General features: G+C 41.4%; 1 protein-coding gene across 1 annotated transcript in view; it reads right to left on the minus strand.

The window, feature by feature from the left end:
* Positions 1-12,274: 12,274 nt before the first annotated feature.
* The window catches only part of LOC126428026 (molybdenum cofactor biosynthesis protein 1-like), a 38,473-nt gene continuing 23,704 nt past the window's right edge, over positions 12,275-27,043 (minus strand). Inside the window, exons 3-4 of the mRNA XM_050089905.1 lie at positions 21,132-21,262; positions 12,275-12,416 (exon numbers count right to left, since the gene is read on the minus strand). Of these exons, the coding sequence (XP_049945862.1) occupies positions 12,275-12,416; positions 21,132-21,262 (273 nt within the window). The remainder of the gene's footprint in view (positions 12,417-21,131; positions 21,263-27,043) is intronic.

Below are 27,043 nucleotides of genomic sequence, written 5' to 3' on the forward strand. Positions count from 1 at the left end.
GAGGGCTGTACAAGCAATGATCACACGCACGGCACAGCGGACACACCAGGAACCGCGGTGTTGGCCGTCGAATGGCGCTAGCTGCGCAGCATTTGTGCACCGCCGCCGTCAGTGTCAGCCAGTTTGCCATGGCATACGGAGCTCCATCGCAGTCTTTAACACTGGTAGCATGCCGCGACAGCGTGGACGTGAACCGTATGTGCAGTTGACGGACTTTGAGCGAGGGCGTATAGTGGGCATGTGGGAGGCCGGGTGGACGTACCGCCGAATTGCTCAACACGTGGGGTGTGAGGTCTCCACAGTACATCGATGTTGTCGCCAGTGGTCGGCGGAAGGTGCACGTGCCCGTCGACCTGGGACCGGACCGCAGCGACGCACGGATGCACGCCAAGACCGTAGGATCCTACGCAGTGCCGTAGGGGACCGCACCGCCACTTCCCAGCAAATTAGGGACACTGTTGCTCCTGGGGTATCGGTGAGGACCATTCGCAACCGTCTCCATGAAGCTGGGCTACGGTCCCACACACTGTTAGGCCGTCTTCCGCTCACGCCCCAACATCGTGCAGCCCGCCTCCAGTGGTGTCGCGACAGGCGTGAATGGAGGGACGAATGGAGACGTGTCGTCTTCAGCGATGAGAGTCGCTTCTGCCTTGGTGCCAATTATGGTCGTATGCGTGTTTGGCGCCATGCAGGTGAGCGCCACAATCAGGACTGCATACGACCGAGGCACACAGGGCCAACACCCGGCATCATGGTGTGGGGAGCGATCTCCTACACTGGCCGTACACCACTGGTGATCGTCGAGGGGATACTGAATAGTGCACGGTACATCCAAACCGTCATCGAACCCATCGTTCTACCATTCCTAGACCGGCAAGGGAACTTGCAGTTCCAACAGGACAATGCACGTCCGCATGTATCCCGTGCCACCCAACGTGCTCTAGAAGGTGTAAGTCAACTACCCTGGCCAGCAAGATCTCCGGATCTGTCCCCCATTGAGCATGTTTGGGACTGGATGAAGCGTCGTCTCACGCGGTCTGCACGTCCAGCACGAACGCTGGTCCAACTGAGGCGCCAGGTGGAAATGGCATGGCAAGCCGTTCCACAGGACTACATCCAGCATCTCTACGATCGTCTCCATGGGAGAATAGCAGCCTGCATTGCTGCGAAAGGTGGATATACACTGTACTAGTGCCGACATTGTGCATGCTCTGTTGCCTGTGTCTATGTGCCTGTGGGTCTGTCAGTGTGATCATGTGATGTATCTGACCCCAGGAATGTGTCAATAAAGTTTCCCCTTCCTGGGACAATGAATTCACGGTGTTCTTATTTCAATTTCCAGGAGTGTAAAAAGAAGTCTGCAGGGGTCATAGTATTCTCACAAGGAACATCTCATTCTCATTTGTGAGATCCAAAAACTTTTTTTGGTCTTGACTCATGAGCCGTGGAATGAACTTGGCGGCAACACAATGCATTCCAAGATTCTGTGCCATTTCATAACATGATCCAATTGAAATGTTACATTCTTCTACAATCTCTCGGACAGTGAATCTTCGACTGGCACACACAATTTCGTTGACGTTCCTGACACAAGCGTCATCAGGGGACATCTAAGAGCGTCCTGAACAAGGATCATTTTTGACTTTTGGAAAGCCATTTTTAAAACGTGTGAATAATACGTAACACCGAGTATGGCTTAAGCACTCATCGCTATAGGCTCCCTGCATCCATCATTTGGTGTGTCTCTGTAAAGGTTTTCTTGAGTTTCACGCAAAATTTAATGCAGATCCATTGCTCCTCTAACTTTGCCATCACAAAATTCACAAAACCAGATTCCATATTTCTTGATTTCCGAGAAGCATTTGCCATAGTGCCTCACTGCAGACTTTTAACAAAGGTACAAGCACATGGAATAGGTTCCCAGACATGTGAGTGGCTCAAAGACTTCTGAAGTAATAGAACCCACTACATTATCCCGACGGTGAGTGTCCGTCAGTGACTAGGGTATCATTAGGATCGTTCCAGGGATGTGTGATAGGAGCGCTATTACTCATATTTTCTATGTGCATAACTGATCTGATGGACAAAGTGGAGAGTAATCTGTGGTTGTTTGCTGATGATGTTGTGGTGTATGGAAGGTGTCATCGTTGAGTGATTTAGGAGGATAAAAGATGACTTGGGCAAAGTTCCCAGTTGGTGTGATAAATGACAGCTAACCCTAAATGTAGAAAAATATAAGTTACTGCAGATGAGTTGGAAAAACAAATCCATAATGCCAGAATCCAGCATTAGTAGTGTCATGAATGAAGAAGTCACATTGTTTCAATATCTGGACATAACGTTGCAATGTGATATGAAATGGAACAAACTTGTGAGGGTCATGGTAGGGAAGGCGAATAATCATCTTTCGTTTGTTGGGCGGATTTTACTACAGTGTGGCTCAGCTGTGATGGACATCACATATAGGATGCTAGTGTGATCTCTTCTTGAGTACAGTTTGAGTGTCTGGGATCCGCAAGGGGTCGAATTAAAGCAGACATTGAGGTAATTCAGAGGCAGGATACTAGATTTGTTAACAGTAGTTTGAAACAACAACATACAAGTATTATGGAGATGTTTCTGGAACTCAAATGGGAATCCCTGGAGGGATTTTGAGGAACACTGTGCTGACTGCAGAACAATTCTGCTTGCACCAACATACATTACGCATAAGGACCACGAAGATAAGAGACGACAAATTAGGACTCATAGAGAGGCATATAGACATTCACTTTTTCCTCACTCGATTGGCAGATGGAACGGGAAAGGAACTGACTACAGTCGAATTAAAATTACTTGATAGTTGGCACTTCAAACGCCAATAAGAGTAGTCAGCGTCACACTTGAACTGTCTGCTGCTGCCAAACTCCACCAAAATTGGCCAGTCACTTCCAATTCCTGGTTCAGCATTCTTTCTTGATGTACTTGTATCCCGAATTACGAGCCCGACACTTTTATTATGTATTTCATGACACGCAATAACTACACCAAAAACAACACACATTAACAATGCTAATGAATGACACACATTTCATTCATAGCACTAACCAAACACTGCCGAATAACTCAGCACTAGGTGTAATTCAGTATCATACATATAGTTATCATATTCACAGAGATCATCTTACATTAGATAAGCTTTTCACTATATTGCGTGAAACTGAAATTTTTAAGGTTGCAATTCATAGTTGCAACTGGGTCACTACATTCACATATATAAATACTTAATGCAGTGCTGTGGCATAGCACAATGGTTAGCAGATTAATCTAATGTGTAGCATGTCGTAGGTTTGAATCTCATCAATGTAGCAAAATTTTTATTTCTAAATCTAACCAAAAGAGTGTGATTATTATTTTCATTCAATTAATTGGTTTAAATGTATTTTTTTATTTTTAATACTTTGCTGCATCATTTTTCATCATTGTTTTGACTGTTCTATTTGGTCTTATTTTTCTTCCTGTCATTATTTCTTCATTTGGAATCTGCCTCAGTCATCTATAATCCACGACCAAGTGCCCACACAGACTGTTCACTGGTTTCTAACATGGCAGCATGTGCAGCTAGTGTAAGGATAGTTACAGGTAACAAATGACACGGAGAAATTTCAATTTGCTTTCAGCCCTGAAATTGAGTTTTTGTTGTCTCGAGTTTACCCTTAAGGGTTAGCTTTAATCGCCATGAACAAAGCGATCATGATATTAGTACTGCTGCAGACTGTTGACCACAATTTTCTCGGCAGTGTTAGGACACAAGTTTACAGTCAGGGATACAAAACGGGTCGTCTGCCCCAGTTCAGTCACTGATCACATTAAATCAATAGTCGACAGAGTATCCAACATTTCTGACATACCTTGCACCAGCCACTAGAAAAATTCCTCTGTGTTAAACATTTAACATAATTTGTGAAGTGAACCGCTTGTTTGTTGTCACCTGTAACCAAACGGTAGCTGGTAGCCAATGTGGCAACATTGTTGCAGCAAGTGATTGATGTCAACTATCAAGTAATTTTATTTAGACTATTGTAGTGAGACAGGGTACTTCTGCCATGCACCATATGGTGGCTAGTGGAGTATGTATGTAGATGTGGAATCAGTCTCTCCTTCTCATCCCATCTGGAAAGTCTCCCCTGATCTGCAGTTCTGGGTAACTTTCTCAAAATCTACCCTTTTTCCTAGACCTACACTTCACCCCTCTTCCTTCCACTTCAACCCTTCTGCCTGAAGAATGAGCTACTGGCTCTGAAAGCTTGCCTAATTATAATCTTCTTTTATGTGTGTGTTCTGCCGCCACTTAGCGAGTAGATTGTTTATCTATCCAATTCAATTATCATGTAATCAAAAGCTGCATTTAACACACCAAGTCTCTTTTACCAATCATTTTTAATATGTCCTACAGAATGTACTGTCTATCCTGTCCTTTTTTGAGATTACTGTTTTGTTGTACTTTTCTACAGGCATCATCTTACTTATTAGGAGTCAGTTCCTTCATAGTCAACAGTTAAGGAATGGGTGGCTGAATTCATATGTGGCATATGTCTCTGTAAGATGACTCATGAACAACTTCCTAGAATTACAATCAAATACGAAAATGCTGAGAAAGAACACAGTGTGATATTGCAAGATCAGTAATTAAAAAGATGTGCAAAACAGTTGATGCCGTGGCCGTACCAGAAAGTGAGTGGCATGTCTGTTGAAGCCTGACTACAACCTAATGTGAAAAACAATTTGGGACAATCTGACACACAACTGATTCTATGCACCAATCTGTTCCCGTGGATGAGAGATGACCGAAATGAAACAGCAGTTGCACAAAAATAGCCAAGGTGACTTCATCAGAGAGAAAGAGTGGTCATTGTTTTCTAGGATGCAAAAGGGATTTGTATTTTAGATTAGCTTGCAAGACTGAAACAATACCTCACAAATACTATGCAAGTATTCTGACTCAACTGGATGAAAAAATATGGAGCCAAGACCCAGGGGGGAAAAAAAGTTTATCGTCAGTGAAATGCATATGGTCACAAAGGCACTTTCACAATAGGAAAACTGGGAGTTTCAAGTGTGAAGTCTTCAAATATCTATTCCATTCTCCAATTTTTTCTCATTCTGACTTTAGCTTCTTCTTCTTTTGTTTTTGTATGAATGATTCACTTAAGACTACATGCGTCACAGCTCAAAACCGTTTTGTGAGTCAACAACTGGATATGTTTTCACTGGTCTGTCTCTTGTAACTCCGTTGGACATGGAGGTAGCAAATGAGGATGTAGGATGTCCACGACATACTGCTGTGCCGTCAGAGTGACCTGAAGTCATATCCGATGCTGCCCCACACGCCCTCTCCCTATGTCGTTGTCATACTCACTGACAACTGTCATCGCGGGTCTTGCAGAATGTGACTCACTGCTGATCACATGACAGGTGCAGGTGTGAAAGGGTTACAATGTGCTCGGCGTACATTACAGCAATTCTCCCATGGGCTCGTCAGACACGGTCAACCGGAAGCTTGCTGACAAGTACGCCGCCCTTACGTTCCCAAGCAGTCCAACATGGGGCCACTACCACATCTGAATGTCTCACAAATCTGCATATTGCATAATTCAATCAGCCTGGCAAATGGAGACACACAACTAGGCCCCTTCAAATTTTGTTATGTGCTGATAATGCTGACTCACAGAAGTACAGGGCATCTGTGTCCTTCACAGGAATCACTCAACATCTTACACTCTTCACATCTCTTATAGCTCCTACCATTCATGGTAACAATCCGAGACACAAACAAAGCTAATGCAATCTGGTGGCCTTTGTATCCATTTCAGAGAGTTGCAACTCTCATAATTTACCACTGGTATGCACACTCATGAAACTACGTTGCTTCAGGGAGCTTCCCTTTTTTTTTCTTCAAGCAGTTTAGTTCTTTGAATCCTTTATTTTTCTTGTAGCTCAGAATAATTATTTTATTGTGTAGCAAACTTACAGACTAGCATTCTGGTCTGAGCTGTCGGAGTTGGCGGTCATGTGTGTGTGAGGTGTGCTTGCTTGTGTGAATGAATGGTGTGTATTTCTATTTCTTTTTCTGATGAAGGTTGTGGCCAAAAGCTTATGTGTAAGTGTCTTAACTGTGCCTGTCTGCATTTTAACATGCCATCTTTATGGTAATTAGCACTCTATCTTTTCCTACATTGCTGATATTCCAACCTGGAGTTTCCATTGTTTGAACTTACGGTCTACTGTTTTATGTTGCAGTGCACTTCTACAAGTGTAATACACAAATGTTGCCTTAGGAAAGAGTCACAATAACATCCATGTCTACCGTTTGCTATTTTTTACGAAATAGCATGTCACACTCGAAATTTAACTTAGCCAATGAAATAAGTTTGAAGATTTATTGTGCGTAAAAGACACGAGGGCCCACTGTGTGGGAAATGTGGGAAGTTCTGTGCAGAGACGGAGTTATGCACAGACGCGGTAAGTCTGGGGAGCTATACAGGTGTAAAACATTGCCACCTGCTGGGATGAGGGGCCACTTACTCTGTGGTGGCGCTGTGCCAGCAACGAGCACGACCCATTGATTAGCACCACAGATGACAATGAGCAACCAGCTGCTTCTCTGTGCAGAGATATAAAATTTATCGATTTTGGACGTCGGGTGACAATCTGTCACATGGAAAACAATGTTTACTCCGGCAATTTTAACACTAATCTAGTGTTCTGCAACATATTAATGTGAAATGTTGTCTATGATGTTGAAGAGTGTAAGTTAAACTGATATCTGAGAATTTGTTGTTTTTGTGGCATTACCTGGAAAAATGGCCTCTCTTGCAGCTCCAAGCATAAATGTCAAGTGAAGAAGAATAATTAGCACAGCACACTGGAACCAAGTAGGGATCTGGTTTAGTGCTCAGCCACTAAATTAGCATATCCTGAGTACACCAGAAGAGACGCTGTACACACTTGCATATACTACATACACAAGTACAAGCATCGATCAAGCTACTGTGAAACTGCACTCTGTGTGACTCATCACTACATCAGAATACTGTAAATGTGGTGATTCCAATTTCTTAAGGTCTCTTCCTGTTTGTTTTCATCAGTTGGATCTTATTTTTCAAGTATGTGGGAATCCAATGAGCTGCCTATTTGGATACATTCTTTCTGTATGTCCCACAAGTTGGATTCTTTGGAGACACATTGTAACAAGAGTTTTTAGGAATTTGCCTGGAGATTTCACACTGGGTTCCGTGTGATGTATTCTATCTTTTATTCTTGGACCTAAGATTTTTACTACAATTTTACATTCTTCTAATTCAGTTTGCTGTTTTCATGTCTTGTGTTGGACAAAGAGTCTCTCTCATGCATAAAGAGATTCTAATTTGATCACTGTTGTACAATGTTAGATTTTAGAGTTCCAGGAAAAATACTTTTAGTTAACTGAGAGACAGTTTGTATTTTCTGAAGTCTGGATTCTATGGCCTTCTTTTCATTATGATGTTCAGTGGTCTTTTTCACCTAATTATTTAAACTCTTTAACACCGAATACTATGTCGTTGCCTATATGAGTTCACCCAGTGCCATTTTGGTATCAGCCAAGAATTTTTTCTCCAGGTGAAATTAGTAGTCCAATTTTCCTAGCTTGCTCCCTTAATACTTCAAATTGCTTTAGCACATCAGTGATGTTTTTGTCAATTAGTACAATGTCATCGGTATAGGTTACACAATATAAATCTATCTTTAAGTTTACGTTCTAGTCAGTGTAATAGTGCACCTGCTCTTCCCCATTATCTTACAATTTTCTTAGGGGCATAGTTGAATAGCAATGTGATATGCCATCCCATTTTCATATTCTTATGTCTCTCTTAAATTACACTGCTTGAAAAAAAGTGAGACACTCAGAAGGTGGGGAGAAAACGAATTGAAACATAGCGAATTTAGAGGGTATGTGATGTTATTTCAGTGATTACAAAACAGAGTCAAATTTACACAGAACTTATCAGTTTGAGCCCACTAATCAATACAGCATTGCACCCTGTCTGGCCTGGACAGTGCGGGAGGATGTCGTAAAGCTGCTGCATACCCTCCTGAGAAAGGTGATCCACAACTGTTGTAACTGGACATTGCAATCATGGATACAGGCAGTGGGATGGAGTTGACGTCCATGTTGGTCCCATAATGTTCTATCGGGGACAGGTATGGGGATTTTGCTGGCCACAGGAGCAACATCACGCAGACAATTTAAAGAGACACATACTACATGTGGACAAGCACTGGCCTGTTGAAAAATAGCACCACAATACTATTACACACTGCTGTACCATCAGAGTTCCCTCGGCCATTACAAGCCGTGACCTGAAGTCATACCCAATGGCTCCCCACACCATGGGACTCCTTTGTGACCCCCCCCCCCCCCCCCCCCAAAATGTGGAAGAATGGGACCTCTCCCCATCTCCCCGGGTCACTGTCAAACTTCTCCACGATAGTCATGTGGAGCAGTGCAGGACTGGGACTCATTAGTGAACATAATGTGACACCATTCATTAGCAGTCCGTACTTCTCGATCATGGCACCACTTCACCTGCAGTCATTTGCTTGGGTGTTAATGGCAGCCTATGCGCAGGACGGCAATTCCATAGTCTGGCTGCTCCTAGCTGTATGACACAGCGTGTTGCAAGGAGTCTATTACAGTGAACTCCTGTTTATCTGAAATGATCGGGACGGTGGCCGGTTCCGATAACGAAAATTTCAGATAAATCAAAGTCCCCCCGTTTTCACATGTGAACACTCCAAATTGCGTCAATATTGCGAAATACGAACGTAAAACGTGCGTAGGGTATGTAAAATGTTACTGATACGGTTGCAAATAACCCTGCACTTTTTTACTGAAAAAATTGTGTTGACATGTTAAAAAGGCACCAAACTATGATTGAAAACTCAAAGTTTTTAAATGCTGTATAACAAAGCTCGTTTATTTCGCATTCTTACAGAAAAAAATCTCCCTTATTTGGCAGCAGGAAAAAACAGGAGTTTTAATTTTATTACCTACTCTTTTGAATAAAAAATAAACTACTGAACAAAATTATGAAACAAATCTAGAGATTACTTCAAGAAAAGTAAAAAAAAAAAACTTTTGAAGTTATGGACATAGAAGTTCTAGGATGCTTCATTAGAGTTTATTTTTTGGTAACGAAGTCACAAATGTCTTTTTTTTTGTTTTTTTGCTTGAGAAACTATTGCTGCAACAATACATCTCCAACATTGAAAACAAACTATTTCAGGATAAATCGTCTCCTCCTGTTGGCTGATGTACTCCAGGGCAGTTTGGATCACTTTGTAACAGAATGTGTGAGGAATATTTTTCTCTGATTCATCATCAGAAACATAGTCTTCTGACGCTTTATGATCGGTCACAATTTCGGCGATTTCATCCTCAGTCACATGAAAAAATGCCATTTTCCATCCACTCTTCAACGTCTTCGAAGTGTGTGTCTTTACAACCAGCTTCTCCAGTAAATTCACCAAAATTATGTCAGCTTGAGTTTCAGTGTTGCCTCCTCCTTCCCACCACTTAGGTTGCCTTACGATCTAAGAGTTTTTTCCAAGACCTAACAAGAGGAACTGGAGGAATTAGATTCCAAGCTTCAGCAATCAATGAATGACAAAACATCGATTTTTTTAAGAGCTTCCACAAAATTATCTGCAGCATCAATCACACCTATTAAGTATTCCAGCATCTTGCGTCTGTAATGTTTTTCCATCGCCTCAAGAATACCTTGGTCCATCGGTTGACATAGAGATGTGACATTTTGTGGGAGAAATACAACTTTGATATCCCCATCTTGCAGATCACCTGGGTGAGAAGGAGCATTGTCCACAAGAAGTAGCGCATTTCAAGGAAGTCCATTTCCTTCCATGTAATTTACTACAGCTGGAACAAACTCTGCCTGGAACCACTCTCTGAAGATGGCACTGTTCATATATGCCTTAAGACTTATTCGTGTACCTCAGTGGCAAAGTTGGTTGGTTGGTGTCTAAATGCTCTTGGTGTTTTGGATTTGCCAATTAAAGTAAGACACAGTTTATGATTGCCAGTGGCATTACTGCAAGCGAGGACAGTAAATCTTTCTTTGATTTTTTTTGTATCCGGAAGCCATTTTTTCTTCTTTAGAGGCAAGGGTTTTCGTTGGCAACATTTTGTAATTCAAACAGTTTCATCACATTTGTAAAGTTGATTGCCAGTATAACCTCCTTTGTCAATGATTGTGTGCAGTTTCTTCTTAAAACCAGCATAGCAGCTTCATCCCCAGATAATGATTTGGCACTGATGGCAATTTCACGAATGCCATGCCGCTTCTTGAAACGATCCTGCCGGCCATTACTTCCGAGGAATTCTTGCTTCTTTCCTTCAATCAGCTCATCTTGACAAAGTAGAGGACCTGAAACTGACACACCTTTGGCTCTTATTTATTCGTGCCACAAAAATAATGCCTCTTCTAACTGAGGATGTGCACCTTTTCTCACTGTTTTTCAAGATTTCACTGCGCTGCCCAATGTTTCGATGGAACAAAATTTTTCAATTCCTGATCAATTTGTCTTTCGATCAGTAATTGTACTCCTACTCTGCAGCCACTTTTGTGGGTGGCTCACCAGCATCAATTCTCTGCAAAGTGTGAAGCTCTTTATCCAACAAGATCACATTCGTTTTATGTTTCATGCCCGTAGTCACATTCAGTGTTCTTTTTACGGACACTCGACTGAGTCCTTTATGGTTTTTGGCCCCTTTTATCTCTGGACACTTTAAGGCACATAGTGGGAGCATAAAACCTCAAATCAGAAACACACAGATGCACAACTTGACAACACTCGAGATGCACTAGACAAACTTTTGACTTTTGAAACCAGGCTGTGGCAGCCATCAAATGGAAGCATTTGATACATCTATGCCATTTCCTCTGTTCTACCCAAGCCCACGTGGCAACACAACAGGGTGTTGTACGTTCACTGTTAAACACTCAACTTTGATGTACCGACAACAAGTGGAAAGTGTTAGGCGGCGCACTCTATTTGTCGGTTTCGACAGGGCTACGTTGCGCTGCATAGAACAATACTGTATGTACTGTACTTCCAAGGAGTTCCAATAGATGGCAGTGGCATGAAACCATGCAATACGAATAAGAAACACACTAGGGCTTCAACCAACACACGCACGAATTGACGATACTTGGACTTTTGACACGCACCAGTGCACTGATTAGCAGTAGATTGCCAAAAAACACCAGCAAATGCTTGGCTCCAGGTGAACGCAAATTGCAACTTGTCAAGTGTCAGTCTAGCTAGCCAAAAGTGTAGCTGCACAAGAGTTTACTGTACTTGTTCTCAGATGGCAGTCACAGACGTGAACAGGTTACAATGTACTCAGTACACTACACAGTGATGCTCCCTTGTAGTGGTCTGATGTAGTCAACTGGAACATTGATGATGAGTATGCCCTTACTTTCCAACATCAGGCCACTGTCAGATCCAAATACTCCAAAAATGCAGATGTTGCAAGGTTTAACCTGGCGACCAAATGGACATCCACAATGAGGTTTCTTTCAAACTCTCATCAGATAATGCTGTCTCACACCAATATGCAGCACCTTCATATTCTCCAGAGTGATGATTCAACATCTGACGCTATTCGCATCCCTTATATACCACACGATGCTTGCTAAACAGCAATAAAAACAAAGAACACTAATGAATACTGAAGGAAAAGACAGACTGTTACTTACCATAAAGAAGATACCTTACGCTGCAGATGGGCAGTATTAAAAGACACTTACATAAAGCTTTCAGCCACAGCCTTCATCAGTAAGTAGTAATCTGTCTTTTCCAACATTGTTGATATTCCTACTGGAGTTTCCATTGTTTCAAGGACACTGATGCTTTTCTGTGAGTGTTTCCTTTATGATGTTTTCTGCATTTTAGCTTTTTTTTAAAAAAGAAAAAAAGAAAGAAAGAAAGAAAAAAAAAAGATTTGTTGCTGGAAAACTTCTGAAGTCCAATAAAGGAGTTACAACAGCCATATATGGTTATCTGGTGGACCTTGCAGAACCAAATTCTAGGGCTGAAATGTACTGTTGACCAATGGGCATTAATCAGAATGAATACTAAATAAAAAATTAAATCCAATTTTACACAAAAAACACAGGTTCTATCACTGTTGTTTTTCGTTCTATTTTGCTCTTATGTTTGCTATGACTTGTTAAGCAGAAATTTTCTTTCTATCTATAGAGTTACATTTGCTGTAATGTATCTTACCTGCATGTTGTTTCTTCTCTCTTCTCACTGCTGCTCCAATCATGGCAAGCAAGTCATCCTCACTGCATTTGCTTCGTATTGCATCTCTGAAACAACAGTTAAAACACCCGTTAAACAGTACTAGGCAATTACCACACAGTGAAATGTTGGCACACTAAAAAGGAAGAAAAACTTTGCAGAAATCTTCAACAGTAATCTTGTAGTCTGCAGTAGGCAACAGCAGGATAACAAACCCACTGAACAAGAATGGGAAAGTCATGATAGAAGTTACTTTTATTTTTATAAATAAACAGGTATCTTACACAAATGCTCAAGAGTATACATAGGATCTCGGGCTGAAGAGGTGGAGCAGAAACTGACATTTGTTTTGTTGAAGACGGAGTAGTGGAACACAGCACAATTTCTTGCAAAATGAAGCCAAATTTATTGATAAACTGTTAATTAATTGCCAAGCTCACTAATGTGACCATTTTACAACAGGTACTTACTGCTTGGAGTATATGTGAATTTTCAGGCTTGCCTGATAGATCTGTTGCAAAAACACTTTGGGTTCCCCACCAGATAACATTATGCAAGTCCCTCCCTCAATATTTCAGTGACACAACTTTTTGGCATCTTCAGGTGGTGGTGATTTCCACCATCACTGCTGCAAGATGCAACTGGCAATTTCCACGTGACAGCTTTGAAATTTATCATGTGGATGACTATGACCATCATATTTAGAATTCAGAGGATTTCATAGAATACCTGAAGATGCTTAAACTAGAACTTTCAGATCTTTTAGTTAGCTCAAATGTTATATCATTACTTACAAAAGTGCCCCTGGAGCCCTCATTAGAGGTTATTAGCAGCAAGTTTGAGAAAGAAATTGTGGTGCTGTTTAAACATGTGCATACCTCATCCTATTTCTTATGTAACACCAACTACTTTGATCAAGTGGACAGTGTTCCCATGGGAGATCCTTTATTTCCCTTAGTAAATATCCAACATTCCTCCTTCTGGCAGAATGCTGAAGAGACATTTGTGGTGTGGCCCACATAATACAGACACTACCTATGTTCCTGCAGCATTTGCACTCGCTCCATATGAATATTCAGTACAAAAAGATAGCAGCTTACCATTCCTGGATGTCACGGTTAGAAGAAAAGCTGACAGAACACTGGGGCATAGTCTCTACTGCAAACTGACACACGCAGAGTTACATTTGCGGTCCAAAAGTTGCCGTCACCCTGCACAATGTGGTAGTGTCTTACACTCCCTGGCACATAGAGCACACGTGATCTCAGATACCGACAGTCTGCCTGGTGAACTGTAACACCTAAGAACAGTGTTCCCGCAGAATGGTTAGTCTTGTAAACAGATTTGCAATGTGTTCTGAGCAAAGCAAGTTCAGTGTAGGGATGTAAATGAAGATACTTAGACAAGCACTGCAAATGGCTTTCTTGCCATATTTCAGTGGCATGTTTTCAAAAATAGAAAGAATCGCTAAGAGAAACAGAATCAAGTGTGTTTTTCGTCTACCAGCAAAACTAAGGAATTGTTTGTGTTCAGTTAAAGACAATCTTGACCTTAGAAAACACAGATCATATATAAGATCTGATGCCATTATGGGAAATCTTATATAGGGCAGACACCTCACATTGTACAAGAACACTGTGTTCAACAGCGCTGACAAAAATGCCACCCAGTAAATTAGTGGTAGCAGACCACTGCCTGAATACAGGGCACCACACGTTTCCCAAGAGGACTGAAATTTTATCCTCAGCATCATCACTCTAGGATTGTGTTTTTAAGAATGAGGCATGTTTCCATACGGTGGGCAATCTTACCAACAGGAATATGGAATTCTGACTAAGCACTGCCCAGAATCCAGCACTGACTGCCATGAAATTAAAACAGTAGAAACCAGATCCTCCGATGTATGACCTGATGCAGCACCTTGCAGAGAGTTAATTCAGCTTTTAACCACACGAGTGTCTAGAAGTGCAGTCATTGCCCACAACACATAAGCAGAAGGCTACTATGAATGGCATTTCCATCCAACTGGGAGTGCCTGTCCACACATTCGTACTCCTGCTTCTAGCCTGACAAATTTCAATTCTGCTGTGCGAATATCACCAGCCACATCTTGCAGCAGTGATGACAGGACCCACCACTACCTGAAGATGACGAACAGTTGTGTTGGTGAAATATTGTGAGGCTTGCACAAAGTTATTCAGTGGCAAATCTGAGAAGATTTGTATACATTATTTTTCTGTGATGCAGGTAATGTGCAGCAAAATGTGATAACTTTCTGCATTTGCCTTTTTGTACATTTTAAAATACCCCAAAAATTGGTGAGAAACACTGAACATATGACGTAACCAGATGACATACCCCACAGCATGTGCAGCAGTCGGGGTTGAGTGTAAAGGAATGATTGAGCTGTGCAATACTTTCATTTGAGCAAACAGAGCAAATTTGGAAAACATTTTGTAAATATGATCTATTGTAAATGTAGATGTTACAAAATTATTGTCCCTGCTGTAATCAAGCAAAAGCAGTTCTGATTTTGTGTTTTTTGCTTCTGTCCCTTCTCTTTTTGTTTACAGACATTAGTTAGTAAAGAAAACATAGGTCATTTAATGGCGATGATGCTATTCAGAAGTTTATACTCGTCTACTTGTTATGCAATATGGTAGGTTTTCATTGTACTGTACTTCTGTACTTTGCAAGAAATCAAGGAAACTGCAAGACCGGTAAATAAAATAATAAACCTCAACATAAATACATAATTGTTTAACACAATGAAAAAATACTGCCTGCCAGATGCAAGACTCAAATCCTGAACGCCATCACTGAAGTTGCACACGTGTGTCTGTAGCCACAATGATATGAATACTTGACTTGAGTTGGGATGATCAAGTGTGACAGACCGAGAGGCTCAACCACTGCAAGCATGGCAAGGTACATCATCTGGTGACATTTGTCATTCGCTTTTGACACATTTCCCAACATTTGTATCGTATCCAACATTTGTGATCCCATGTGTCTTGTATTAAATTACTTGTCTCAGGGTCATCTACAGTGCTTTGGAGGTTTTTAAATATTAATACGCATCACCCTGTCTGTGTGTGTGTGTGTGTGTGTTTGTGTTTATATATATGAAACAAATACTAACAAAGAGATAGAGGGCCTGGCCAGTACTTACCTCAGCTCAGTACAGCCGATATATACACAAAACAGAACAGAAAATTGACGTATCCTAGCTTTCAGAACTTCGTTCCTTCATAAGGGAGGAGAGAGGGGAAAAAAGGGAAAGAAGGGAAAGTGGATTCAGTTATTCACAACCCAGGTTGTGAAGCAACAGAGGAAAGGTAAACAGGGAGGGTAGCAAAGATGGAGGCATGGATGTCAGAGGGAAGCCAAAGATATTCTACTGTAAGTACTGTGCCAGCTTCAAACCAAGGAGGATGAATACAGAAGTAAAGAGGTACATAGTATAAAGATAAACGCAACTATGTAGAATGAAAAGATGCGTGAATGGTTAAAGAGGAAAGGGAAAGAGGAGAAGACTAAAGAGTAAATGGGAGTGAGGTTGGTTAACGTAGGTTCAGTCCAGGGGGGTGGCGGGATGAAAGGATGTGTTGGAGTGCAAGTTCCCATCTCCGCAGTTCCGAGGTACTGGTGTTGGGTGGGAGAAGCCAAATGGCACATATGGTGTAGCAGGTTCCTAGGTCCCTAGAATTATGCTGGAGGGCATGCTCCGCTACTGGGTATTGGACATCTCCTAGGCGGACAGTTCGTCTGTGCCCATTCATGCGCTCAGCCAGTTTAGTTGTCATCATACCAATGTAAAAGGCTGTGCGGTGCAGGCATGTCAGCTGATAAATGACGTGTTGTCTCACATGTGGCCCTGCCTTGAGTTGTGTATGTTTTACCAGTAGCGGGGCTGGAGTAGTTGTTTGTAGGGGGATGCATGGGGCAGGTTTTGCGTCGGGGTCGGTTACAGGGGTAGGAACCGCTGGGTAGAGAAGGTGGTCTGGGAATATTGTAGGGTTTGACAAGGATGTTACGGAGGTTAGGGGGGCGACGAATGGCAACTCTGGGTGGTGTGGGGAGAATATTGTCAAGGGATGATCTCATTTCAGGGCTTGACTTGAGAAAGTCATATCCCTGGCGGAGTAATTAGTTGATGTATTCGAGGCCAGGATAATATTGGGTGACAAGGGGGATGCTTCTGTGTGGTCTGGGGGTAGTAACATTGTTGTTGGACGGGGAGGAATGTATTGCTCAGGAGATCTGTTTGTGGACAAGGTCTGCAGGATAGTTGCGGGAGAGGAAAGCACTGATATATAATATAAAACAGGGAAACATTCCAAATGGGAAAAATATATCTAAAAACAAAGATGATATAACTTACCAAATGAAAGCGTTGGTATGTTGATAGACACACAAACAAACACACACACAAAATTCAAGCATTCGCAACCCACAGTTGCTTCATCAGCAAAGAGGGAAGGAGAGGGAAAGACGAAAGGATGTGGGTTTTGAGGGAGAGGGTAAGGAGTCATTCCAATCCTGGGAGTGGAAAGACTTACCTCAGGGGGGAAAAAGGACAGGTATACACTCGCACACACACACACACACACACACATATATCCATCCGCACATATACAGACACAAGCAGGGTATATGTGCGGATGAATATGTGTGTGTGTGTGTGTGTGTGTGTGTGTGTGTGTGTGTGTGTGTGTGTGTGTGTGGCATACTGATCTGAACTATGCAGCCTTCAAATGGAAGTTTTTTGATCACTCCTTATTTTGCACCCTGCCACCTTGGCAATATGTACCGCAAATCATCAGACAGACGACCTTCCTGCATGCTTCGAGCATCCACTGGTGCTGTTCCGAACCAATGCTAATCTTTGTAACTGTGACGAGCAGTGTGCAGATTGCATCTTTGTATCCCACAAAGAGGTGTCAGTTCCCAGTGGCATGATTGGTTACTGTTTATTGACTGTCACTGACTTGTCATTTGCTACATTGTGGCCCACCTGTTCGCTGCTAAAGCCATGTTAGTCAGTGGTAACCCCTGTCAATGATATCCTGTTGCCCATAGCAGTTCACTCTGCTGATTGTGGTAGTATTTTCCTTGAATAAATCTGCTCACAGTACACCTTTGACACTGTGGTACAAGAAAGCCCAATGACTACACACCCTTATAGAATAAGTGTCTCGAGCCATGGGTACCTACGATATGGCAGTGATAAAATCACCCTGTGATCAACTGTCACACTGCAGCTGTAAGCTGCACCTCCTTTTTCAGAATACTCAGGTTTATTAATTTGAAGTAAATCAGATCTTTTGAAGGAAGATTTAACAAAAAGAGCACATCCAGGAAAGGATGAAACCATGTCTAATTAACTGGCACACAAAATTAATAATTAGTGGTGACAAAGATCCTCTGCAATAAAAAAATAATGTCCACTGACTTCATGTATTAGTCTTCAAGTCACAGAATATATGTAACTGTGTCCTTCTTATTTACACTGATTAAACAGTGGAAATTCCAGGTAGGAATATCAACAGTGCAGGGAAAGATAGATCACTGTTTACCATAAAGAAAACAAAGTTGCACACAGGCACAACACACAAGCAAGCACACTGCGTGTGCACGCACGCACTCACACACACACAGAGAAAAAAAAAAACTGCCAAGTCCAGCAGCTAGGGGCAAGCTGCTGGAGTTGGCAGTCATGTGTGTGTGACATGTGCTTGCCTGTGTGTATGAATGTGTGTGTTTCTCTGTATCTCTTTTGCTGATGAAGGCTGTGGCCAAAAGCTTTGTGTAAGTGCCTTTTTAATTGTGCCTGTCTACAATGTAACATGTCTCCTTTACAGTAAGCAGCAATCTATCTTTTCCTATATTTTTCATTTACGCAGATGTAATTAACAAATCAGAGTCTATTTATTCCAGAGAAGTGACAGTTTGTTCATGACAGTTCAGCACAAATCTGATTTTTTATATATAGCAAGGCTACCTATAAATTATTCTGTGTGCCAGTGTTCATGCTGACTATAGGGATTCACACTGATCATGTGTAATTTGACATCTGGTCCTGTAAACTTACTTCTGCTCTACGTGAAAAATTCTCCAATTCACATTTTGTAATTAACTTTAATATATCAAATAATGCACCCTTCGATATAACTGCTTATTGTCCACTTCCCATCACTCTATTCCCAATGTCAACCCAGCTGACCTCTACTTCTAATCCAAAAACCATGGTTGACTCAATGTTTGCTATTGCAAGCTATTGCTATTGCAACACAAAAGTGCCAGAGGCACCAGTAATGATATATAATTAAAAATACTAGATAGTAAGGCTCACCAGTTAGTACATGCTAAGACAAACACTACAAGTGTCTAAGACACTGCACTCTCACACAACAAGTGCGAGGTCTGAATACATTCCAGTTACGATACACTAAACTGTTTCATTCACAGTGGCAATATACATACTCTCTCCCCAATAAACAGAATAGTTATAACTCAATTGTTCACAAGTGTATATTATGACTCTTGCCAAAGCTATGCAGTCAGTATGCCACAGGCGTGCCATAGAAAGGGATCAGGTTCAATTCCTTGTAGAGCCGGGAAATTCTGCTCGGTGGACAGACTGGAATAGGGTACACTCTGCTTGTAGTTCCAGCTGAGGAGCTACTCAAGTGAGAAGTAGTGTCTTCAACTTCTGGAAGTTGATAACAGCCTGGAGAGTTGTATACTGACCCCCTAACTCTCCATAGATATATAGTAGAGGACATCTCTCGAAGAGCATTGCGTGGTCTTCTGGGCCCAATACAGAGTTCCTTTATCAATGTATATTGTATATCACCACTTGTACACACTCATCAACACAGTACCATATTGTCTCTTCACGTGGCAAATTTTTATTTCCTTGTTTCCAGATCAACATTTTTCCTCTTCTTCTTCTTCTTCTTTTTTTACTTGTAGAACACATATTCCACACGGTTTATGCTCACTCCTTCAATGATACTGCCCATCCTTCTCTAGTGTGTGAGTTGTCCCTGCTTTCCTGCGTGTTTGTTGGTTTAAACACCCTTGTTTCAAAAGAGAGTGACAGCTTAGATACAGTCTTGTCAACATTTTGTATTTTTATTTAGCAATTATTGTTTGAGCCTTATAGGCGAATGTCACAAGATATTGTCAATCACTGCATTCACTAGATTGGAATGGGGTTCATGGTAATTTATCAATTCATTTTTTAAGTTGCTGTTATCTTTTTCATCCTATCTTGGACTAGCTTTTCCATACTCCCACTCTATTTTACGTAGTCAAACAGTTATCTGCCCTTGCAAACTTGCTCCTTTACTACCAAGTTAACTAATACTGGGCAGCCTAACAGAAGTTCCAATATCCAGTCTTTCACCACAATTCACCTACACACACTTTTCACTCACTGATTTTCTTTTTTCAATGTCATAAATATTTTGCTTTCACAGAATGCTGTGCTTTGAACATAAAATTGTAGGAACATCTGCCTCACATGTCAGTTTTTTTTAATTTATTAAAGAATATGCTCCTTGCTTATTCTTATCTGCTTCTGATACATTTCCATTCTCACTTTCATTTTGTTTTGATCCATTTCTTTTTTCTTTGATAGACAAGTCAAACAACAATGGCAATATGTTGCAGCCCTGTGTTTCACCCTACTTACTACGAACTTACTTTTCCTAGCTTCCAATTTTATTAGTCATTTGGTTTTTAAGATACTTAAATTAATTGTTTGACCCTGTATTTTTATATCTTATTTTACCTTGGGTTGATAAAGTATTTCTGGTATGCTCACAAAGAGAGAGCTGATTCTTCACACCCCCCACCCCCCTTACCTTGTCCTGAAACAAACTTATCACCAAGTATCTTGCAGTTTTTTTCCTATTACTAATCTCTTAGTCTAGTCATCAATTTAAAAGTGTCAGTTGTTGGTCCCATTGTCTAATAATTTGTACATTTATACACATGAAGTTCCAATTTTTATTTGGAACATATAGACTCTGATAATCATGAATCACAGTTCAAATGGCTCTGGGCACTATGGGACTTAACATCTGAGCCAAGGCAGGATTCAAACCTGCGACCGTAGCAGTCGCGCAGTTCTGGACTGAAGCGCCTAGAACCGCTCGGCAACTGTGGCTGGCGAATCATAGTTACCATCACATGGACAGAAATACTGTGTTAACTTTATTACAACCTAGGGACGTAGCTAAAAATGTCTTTACATAATTTCCAGTCCTGATTACTTTTCTTTAATTTAATCTCACAAATAGGTTAGTGTAACATGATGTTGACAGAGGCAAATTATATATACTCACAAATTATTTAGCTAGAGGTATCTGGTTTGTATGTCTGGGAGAGAGGAGGGTGCAAGCTGAAAACTTCAAGAAAAGATTACTCATTTCATACCTGCTGGATTTAACTGCAGTTTATCTCTTCCATATACCAACCACATACCTAATGTGCATGGCAAAGAGTTTGAAAGTATTATTCTATACTCAGCATTTGGAACTATCAGTTCCTTCATGAGAGAGGAAAGAGGGATAAGTTTCTGAAGGTCTGAAAGGTCACTCGGACTCCACGACTAATGTGAGGACAAGAGGAACGGATGTGTCTATAAGAAGTTTTGGAATTTCACCTCCTGAAGGTATAATACTGATCAGTCTGTCAGTCTTCTAGTAATTTTATGCTTTCCTCACATGAATTTTCACTTTGACACGATTATTCTATGTTTCATCACTCACCTGAGAGATATCTCTGAATTCCCAAAATTGCCATCAGCTGTTATCCGTAAACGGTTGCACGTGCCACATAAGTGTTCACTCATTGAGGTAATAAATCCCACACGTCCCTTGAAGCCCGGGACATGGTACGCCTGCAAAAAGAAATTGTAAGAAAATAGCTACTGCTGTTGTGAAAATACCATAAATGTGTTGCTCATCAAGTGGAGGAAGGGGGGAGTTTGAACGCCCTATCCTGACAATGCCTCAGCGATACAGATAGCCGTACCGTAGGTGCAACCACAACGGAGGGGTATCTGTTGAGAGGCCAGACAAACGTGTGGTTCCTGAAGAGGGGCAGCAGCCTTTTCAGTAGTTGCAAGGGCAACAGTCTGGATGATTGACTGATCTGGCCTTGTAACAATAACCAAAACGGCCTTGCTGTGCTGGTACTGCGAACGGCTGAAAGCAAGGGGAAACTACAGCCGTAATTTTTCCCGAGGGCATGCAGCTTTACTGTATGATTACATGATGATGGCGTCCTCTTGGGTAAAATATTCCGGAGGTAAAATAGTCCCCCATTCGGATCTCCGGGCGGGGACTACTCAAGAGGATGTCGTTATCAGGAGAAAGAAAACTGGCGTTCTACGGATCGGAGCGTGGAATGTCAGAGCCCTTAATCGGGCAGGTAGGTTAGAAAATTTAAAAAGGGAAATGGATAGGTTGAAGTTAGATATAGTGGGAATTAGTGAAGTTCGGTGGCAGGAGGAACAAGACTTCTGGTCAGGTGACTACAGGGTTATAAACACAAAATCAAATAGGGGTAATGCAGGAGTAGGTTTAATAATGAATAGGAAAATAGGAATGCGGGTAAGCTACTACAAACAGCATAGTGAACGCATTATTGTGGCCAAGATAGATACGAAGCCCACACCTACTACAGTAGTACAAGTTTATATGCCAACTAGCTCTGCAGATGACGAAGAAATTGAAGAAATGTATGATGAAATAAAAGAAATTATTCAGATTGTGAAGGGAGACGAAAATTTAATAGTCATGGGTGACTGGAATTCGAGTGTAGGAAAAGGGAGAGAAGGAAACATAGTAGGTGAATATGGATTGGGGGACAGAAATGAAAGAGGAAGCCGCCTGGTAGAATTTTGCACAGAGCACAACATAATCATAGCTAACACTTGGTTTAAGAATCATGAAAGAAGGTTGTATACATGGAAGAACCCTGGAGATACTAAAAGGTATCAGATAGATTATATAATGGTAAGACAGAGATTTAGGAACCAGGTTTTAAATTGTAAGATAGGATAATGGAATGTAGTCTAATTAAGTCGGGTGATGCTGAGGGAATTACATTAGGAAATGAGGCACTTAAAGTAGTAAAGGAGTTTTGCTATTTGGGGAGCAAAATAACTGATGATGGTCGAAGTAGAGAGGATATAAAATGTAGGCTGGCAATGGCAAGGAAAGCGTTTCTGAAGAAGAGAAATTTGTTAACATCCAGTATTGATTTAAGTGTCAGGAAGTCATTTCTGAAAGTATTCGTATGGAGTGTAGCCATGTATGGAAGTGAATCATGGACGATAAATAGTTTGGACAAGAAGAGACTAGAAGCTTTCGAAATGTGGTGCTACAGAAGAATGCTGAAGATTAGATGGGTAGATCACATAACTAATGAGGAAGTATTGAATAGGATTGGGGAGAAGAGAAGTTTGTGGCACAACTTGACCAGAAGAAGGGATCGGTTGGTAGGACATGTTCTGAGGCATCAAGGGATCACCAATTTAGTATTGGAGGGCAGCGTGGAGGGTAAAAATCGTAGAGGGAGACCAAGAGATGAATACACTAAGCAGATTCAGAAGGATGTAGGTTGCAGTAGGTACTGGGAGATGAAAAAGCTTGCACAGGATAGAGTAGCATGGAGAGCTGCATCAAACCAGTCTCAGGACTGAAGACCACAACAACAACAACAACAATCCTGACAATGTTTAATTTAGTGACTTAACTTCCCCGTATTTCAGGAACAACTGTAGCCATTGACAAGAAACGTTTACAGGACATTAAACTATATGTTCTGAGTCTTACAATAATTGCATTTCAGCCACTGCTTTTTGAAATACAATTTTTTAATTACACAGTTACAATTTTGTGTACTTTTTTGTATGTTATTCTAAATAATTTTATTTATACATAACATTATGTTCTTCTTTTAGTTCAGAAGACTCAGGATACATATGTTATTACTCCCTGAAAATTTGAATTCGCTACTCGAAGTAGTTTCTGAGATTTAGGGAAAAATGCAAGAGAAAATGTAAATTTTCAGGAAGAGTTTTTAAAGTTTTAATAGACTGTAACTCAATATATGCTTAACATTTTATTTTTAGTCACTCAGAAGCACCCTGCACCATACTGTATATCATCGTCTTGATCTTTTTTAAGTTTTTTCTTGTTTTCTTCTTTCTGGACTCCGTAGTGGCCAACTGTGCTGCATACTTGCTTTACCAGTGCAAACCTTGTCCATCCATTCAAATTCTCTGGTGTAGTTTGCTTCAGAATTAATTTCCATATGTTGTAGCACTTTCACGCTACCAATGTTGCCATCATTATAAGCAATAACAGCATGACTGACCCCCACTTTAGTGTCTTCATTACAAGAAAAACATTTTTTGGTCTACATCTACATCTACACCCATACTCCTCAAGCCACCTGACGGTGTAGGGTACCTTGAGTACCTCTATTGGTTCTCCCTTCTATTCCAGTCTCATATTGTTCGTGGAAAGAAGGATTGTCGGTATGTCTCTGTGCGGGCTCTAATCTCTCTCATTTTATCTTCATGGTCTCTTCGCGAGATATACGTAGGAGGGAGCAATATACTGCTTGACTCCTCGGTGAAGGTATGTTCTCGAAACTTCAACAAAAGCCCGTACCGAGCTACTGAGCGTCTCTCCACTGGAGTTTATCTAACATCTCCGTAACACTTTCGCGATTACTAAATGATCCTATAATGAAGCATGCTGCTCTCTGTTGGATATTCTCTATCTCTTCTATCAACCCTATCTGGTACGGATCCCACACTGCTGAGCAGTATTCAAACAGTGGGCGAACAAGTGTACTGTAACCTAATTCCTTTGTTTTCAGATTGCATTTCCTTAGGATTCTTCCAATGAATCTCAGTCTGGCATCTGCTTTACCGACGATCAACTTTATATGATCATTCCATTTTAAATCACTCCTAATGCATACTCCCAGATAATTTATGGAATTAACTGCTTCCAATTGCTGACCTGCTATATTGTAGCTAAATGATATGGGATCTTTCTTTCTATGTATTCGCAGCACATTACACTTGTCTACATTGAGATTCAATTGCCATTCCCTGCACCATGCATCAATTCGCTGCAGATCATCCTGCATTTCAGTACAATTTTCCATTGTTGCAACCTCTCGATATACCACAGCATCATCCGCAAAAAGCCTCAGTGAACTTCCCATGTCATTCACAAGGTCATTTATGTATATTGTGAATAGCAACGGTCCTACGACACTCCCCTGCAGCACACCTGAAATCACTCTTACTTCGGAAGACTTCTCTCCATTGAGAATGACATGCTGCGTTCTGTTATCTAGCAACTCTTCAATCCAATCACATAATTGGTCTGATAGTCCATATGCTCTTACTTTGTTCATTAAACGATTGCAGGGAACTGTATCGAACGCCTTGCGGAAGTCAAGAAACACAGCATCTACCTGGGAACCCGTGTCTATGGCCCTCTGAGTCTTGTGGACGAATGGCGCGAGCTGGGTTTCACACGATCGTCTTTTTCGAAACCCATGCTGATTCCTACAGAGTAGATTTCTAGTTTACAGAAAAGTCATAATACTCGAACATAATACATGTTCTAAAATTCTACAACTGATCGACGTTAGAGATATAGGTCTATAGTTCTGCACATCGACGTCCCTTCTTGAAAACGGGAATGACCTGTGCCCTTTTCCAATTCTTTGGAAGGCTACGCTCTTGTAGAGACCTACGGTACACTGCTGCAAGAAGGGGGGCAAGTTCCTTCGCATACTCTGTGTAAAATTGAACTGGTATCCCATCAGGTGAAGCGGCCTTTCCTCTTTTGAGCGATTTTAATTGTTTCTCTATCCCTCTGTCGTCTATTTCAATATCTACCATTTTGTCATCTGTGCGACAATCTCGAGAAGGAACTACAGTGCAGTCTTCCTCTGTGAAACAGCTTTGGAAAAAGACATTTAGTATTTCGGCCTTTAGTCCATCATCATCTGTTTCAGTACCTTTTTGGTCACAGAGTGTCTGGACATTTTGTTTTGATCCACCTACCGCTTTGACATAAGAGCAAAATTTCTTATGATTTTCTGCCAAGTCAGTACATAGAACTTTACTTTCGAATTCATTTAATGCCTCTCGCATGGCCCTCCTCACATTACATTTCGCTTCGCGTAATTTTTGTTTGTCTTCAAGGTGTTGGCTATGTTTATGTTTGCTGTGAAGTTCCCTTTGCTTCCGCAGCAGTTTTCTAACTCGGTTGTTGTACCACGCTGGCTCTTTTCCATCTCTTACGATCTTGCTTGGCACATACTCATCTAATGCATATTGTACGATGGTTTTGAACTTTGTCCACTGATCCTCAACACTATCTGCACTTAAAACAAAACTTTTGTGTTGAGCCGTCAGGTACTCTGAAATCTGATTTTTGTCACTTTTGCTAACCAGAAAAGTCTTCATACCTTTTTTAATATTTCTATTTACGGCTGAAATCATCGATGCAGTAACCGCTTTATGATTGCTGATTCCCTGTTCTGCGTTAACCGTTTCAAATAGTTCGGGTCTGTTTGTCACTAGAAGGTCTAATATGTTATCGCCACGAGTCGGTTCTCTGTTTAACTGCTCAAGGTAGTTTTCGGATAAAGCTCTTAAACTTTCATAACGGGTGGCAGGGTCAAAGAATCCAGTGAAATTTTTTAGTCTCCCAGTCTATTATATCCGGCAAATTAAAATCTCCACCCAGAACTATAACATGGTGGGCAAATCTACTCGAAATATTTTCCAAATTATCCTTCAGGTGCTCAGCCACAACAGCTGCTGAGCGAGGGGGCCTATAGAGACATCCAATTACCATGTCTGAGCCTGCTTTAACCGTGACCTTCACCCAAATTATTTCACATTTCGGATCTCCGTCAATTTCCTTCGATACTATTGCACTTCTTATCACTTTAAACATGCCTCCCCCTTCACTGTCCAGCCTGTCTCTGTGGTATACATTCCAATCTGAGTTTAGAACTTCATTACTCTTTACATCTGGTTTCAGCCAACATTCTGTCCCTAGTACTATGTGGGCATTGTGACCGTTTATTAATGAGAGCAGTTCTGGGACCTTTCTATAGACGCTCCTGCAGTTTACTATTAGCACATTAATATTGTTATTCCCTGTTGCATTTTGTCTACTCCTACCTTGCCGCATCTCAGGAGATGTCTTGTCAGACCTAGGGAGGGAATTCTCTAACCTAAAAAACCCACATGTGCACTCCACACGTACTCCGCTACCCTTGTAGCCACTTCCTGCATGTAGTGCACGCCTGACCTATTCAGGGGGACCCTACATTTCTCCACCTGATAGCGGAGGTCGAGAAATTTGCACCCCAGATCTCTGCAGAATCGTCTGAGCCCCTGGTTTAAGCCTTCCACTCGGCTCCAAACCAGAGGACCACTATCGGTTCTGGGAACGATACTACAAATAGTTAGCTCAGATTCCACCCCGCGAGGCTTTCCGCCTTCACCAACTCCGCTAACCGCCTGTACGAACTGAGGATGTCCTCTGAACCCAGACGGGAGGAGTCATTGGTGCCGACATGAGCAACAATTTGCAGTCGGGTGCACCCAGTGCTCTCTATCACCGCT

Source organism: Schistocerca serialis, chromosome 12, assembly GCF_023864345.2.
Source record: "Schistocerca serialis cubense isolate TAMUIC-IGC-003099 chromosome 12, iqSchSeri2.2, whole genome shotgun sequence".
NCBI lineage: Eukaryota > Metazoa > Arthropoda > Insecta > Orthoptera > Acrididae > Schistocerca > Schistocerca serialis.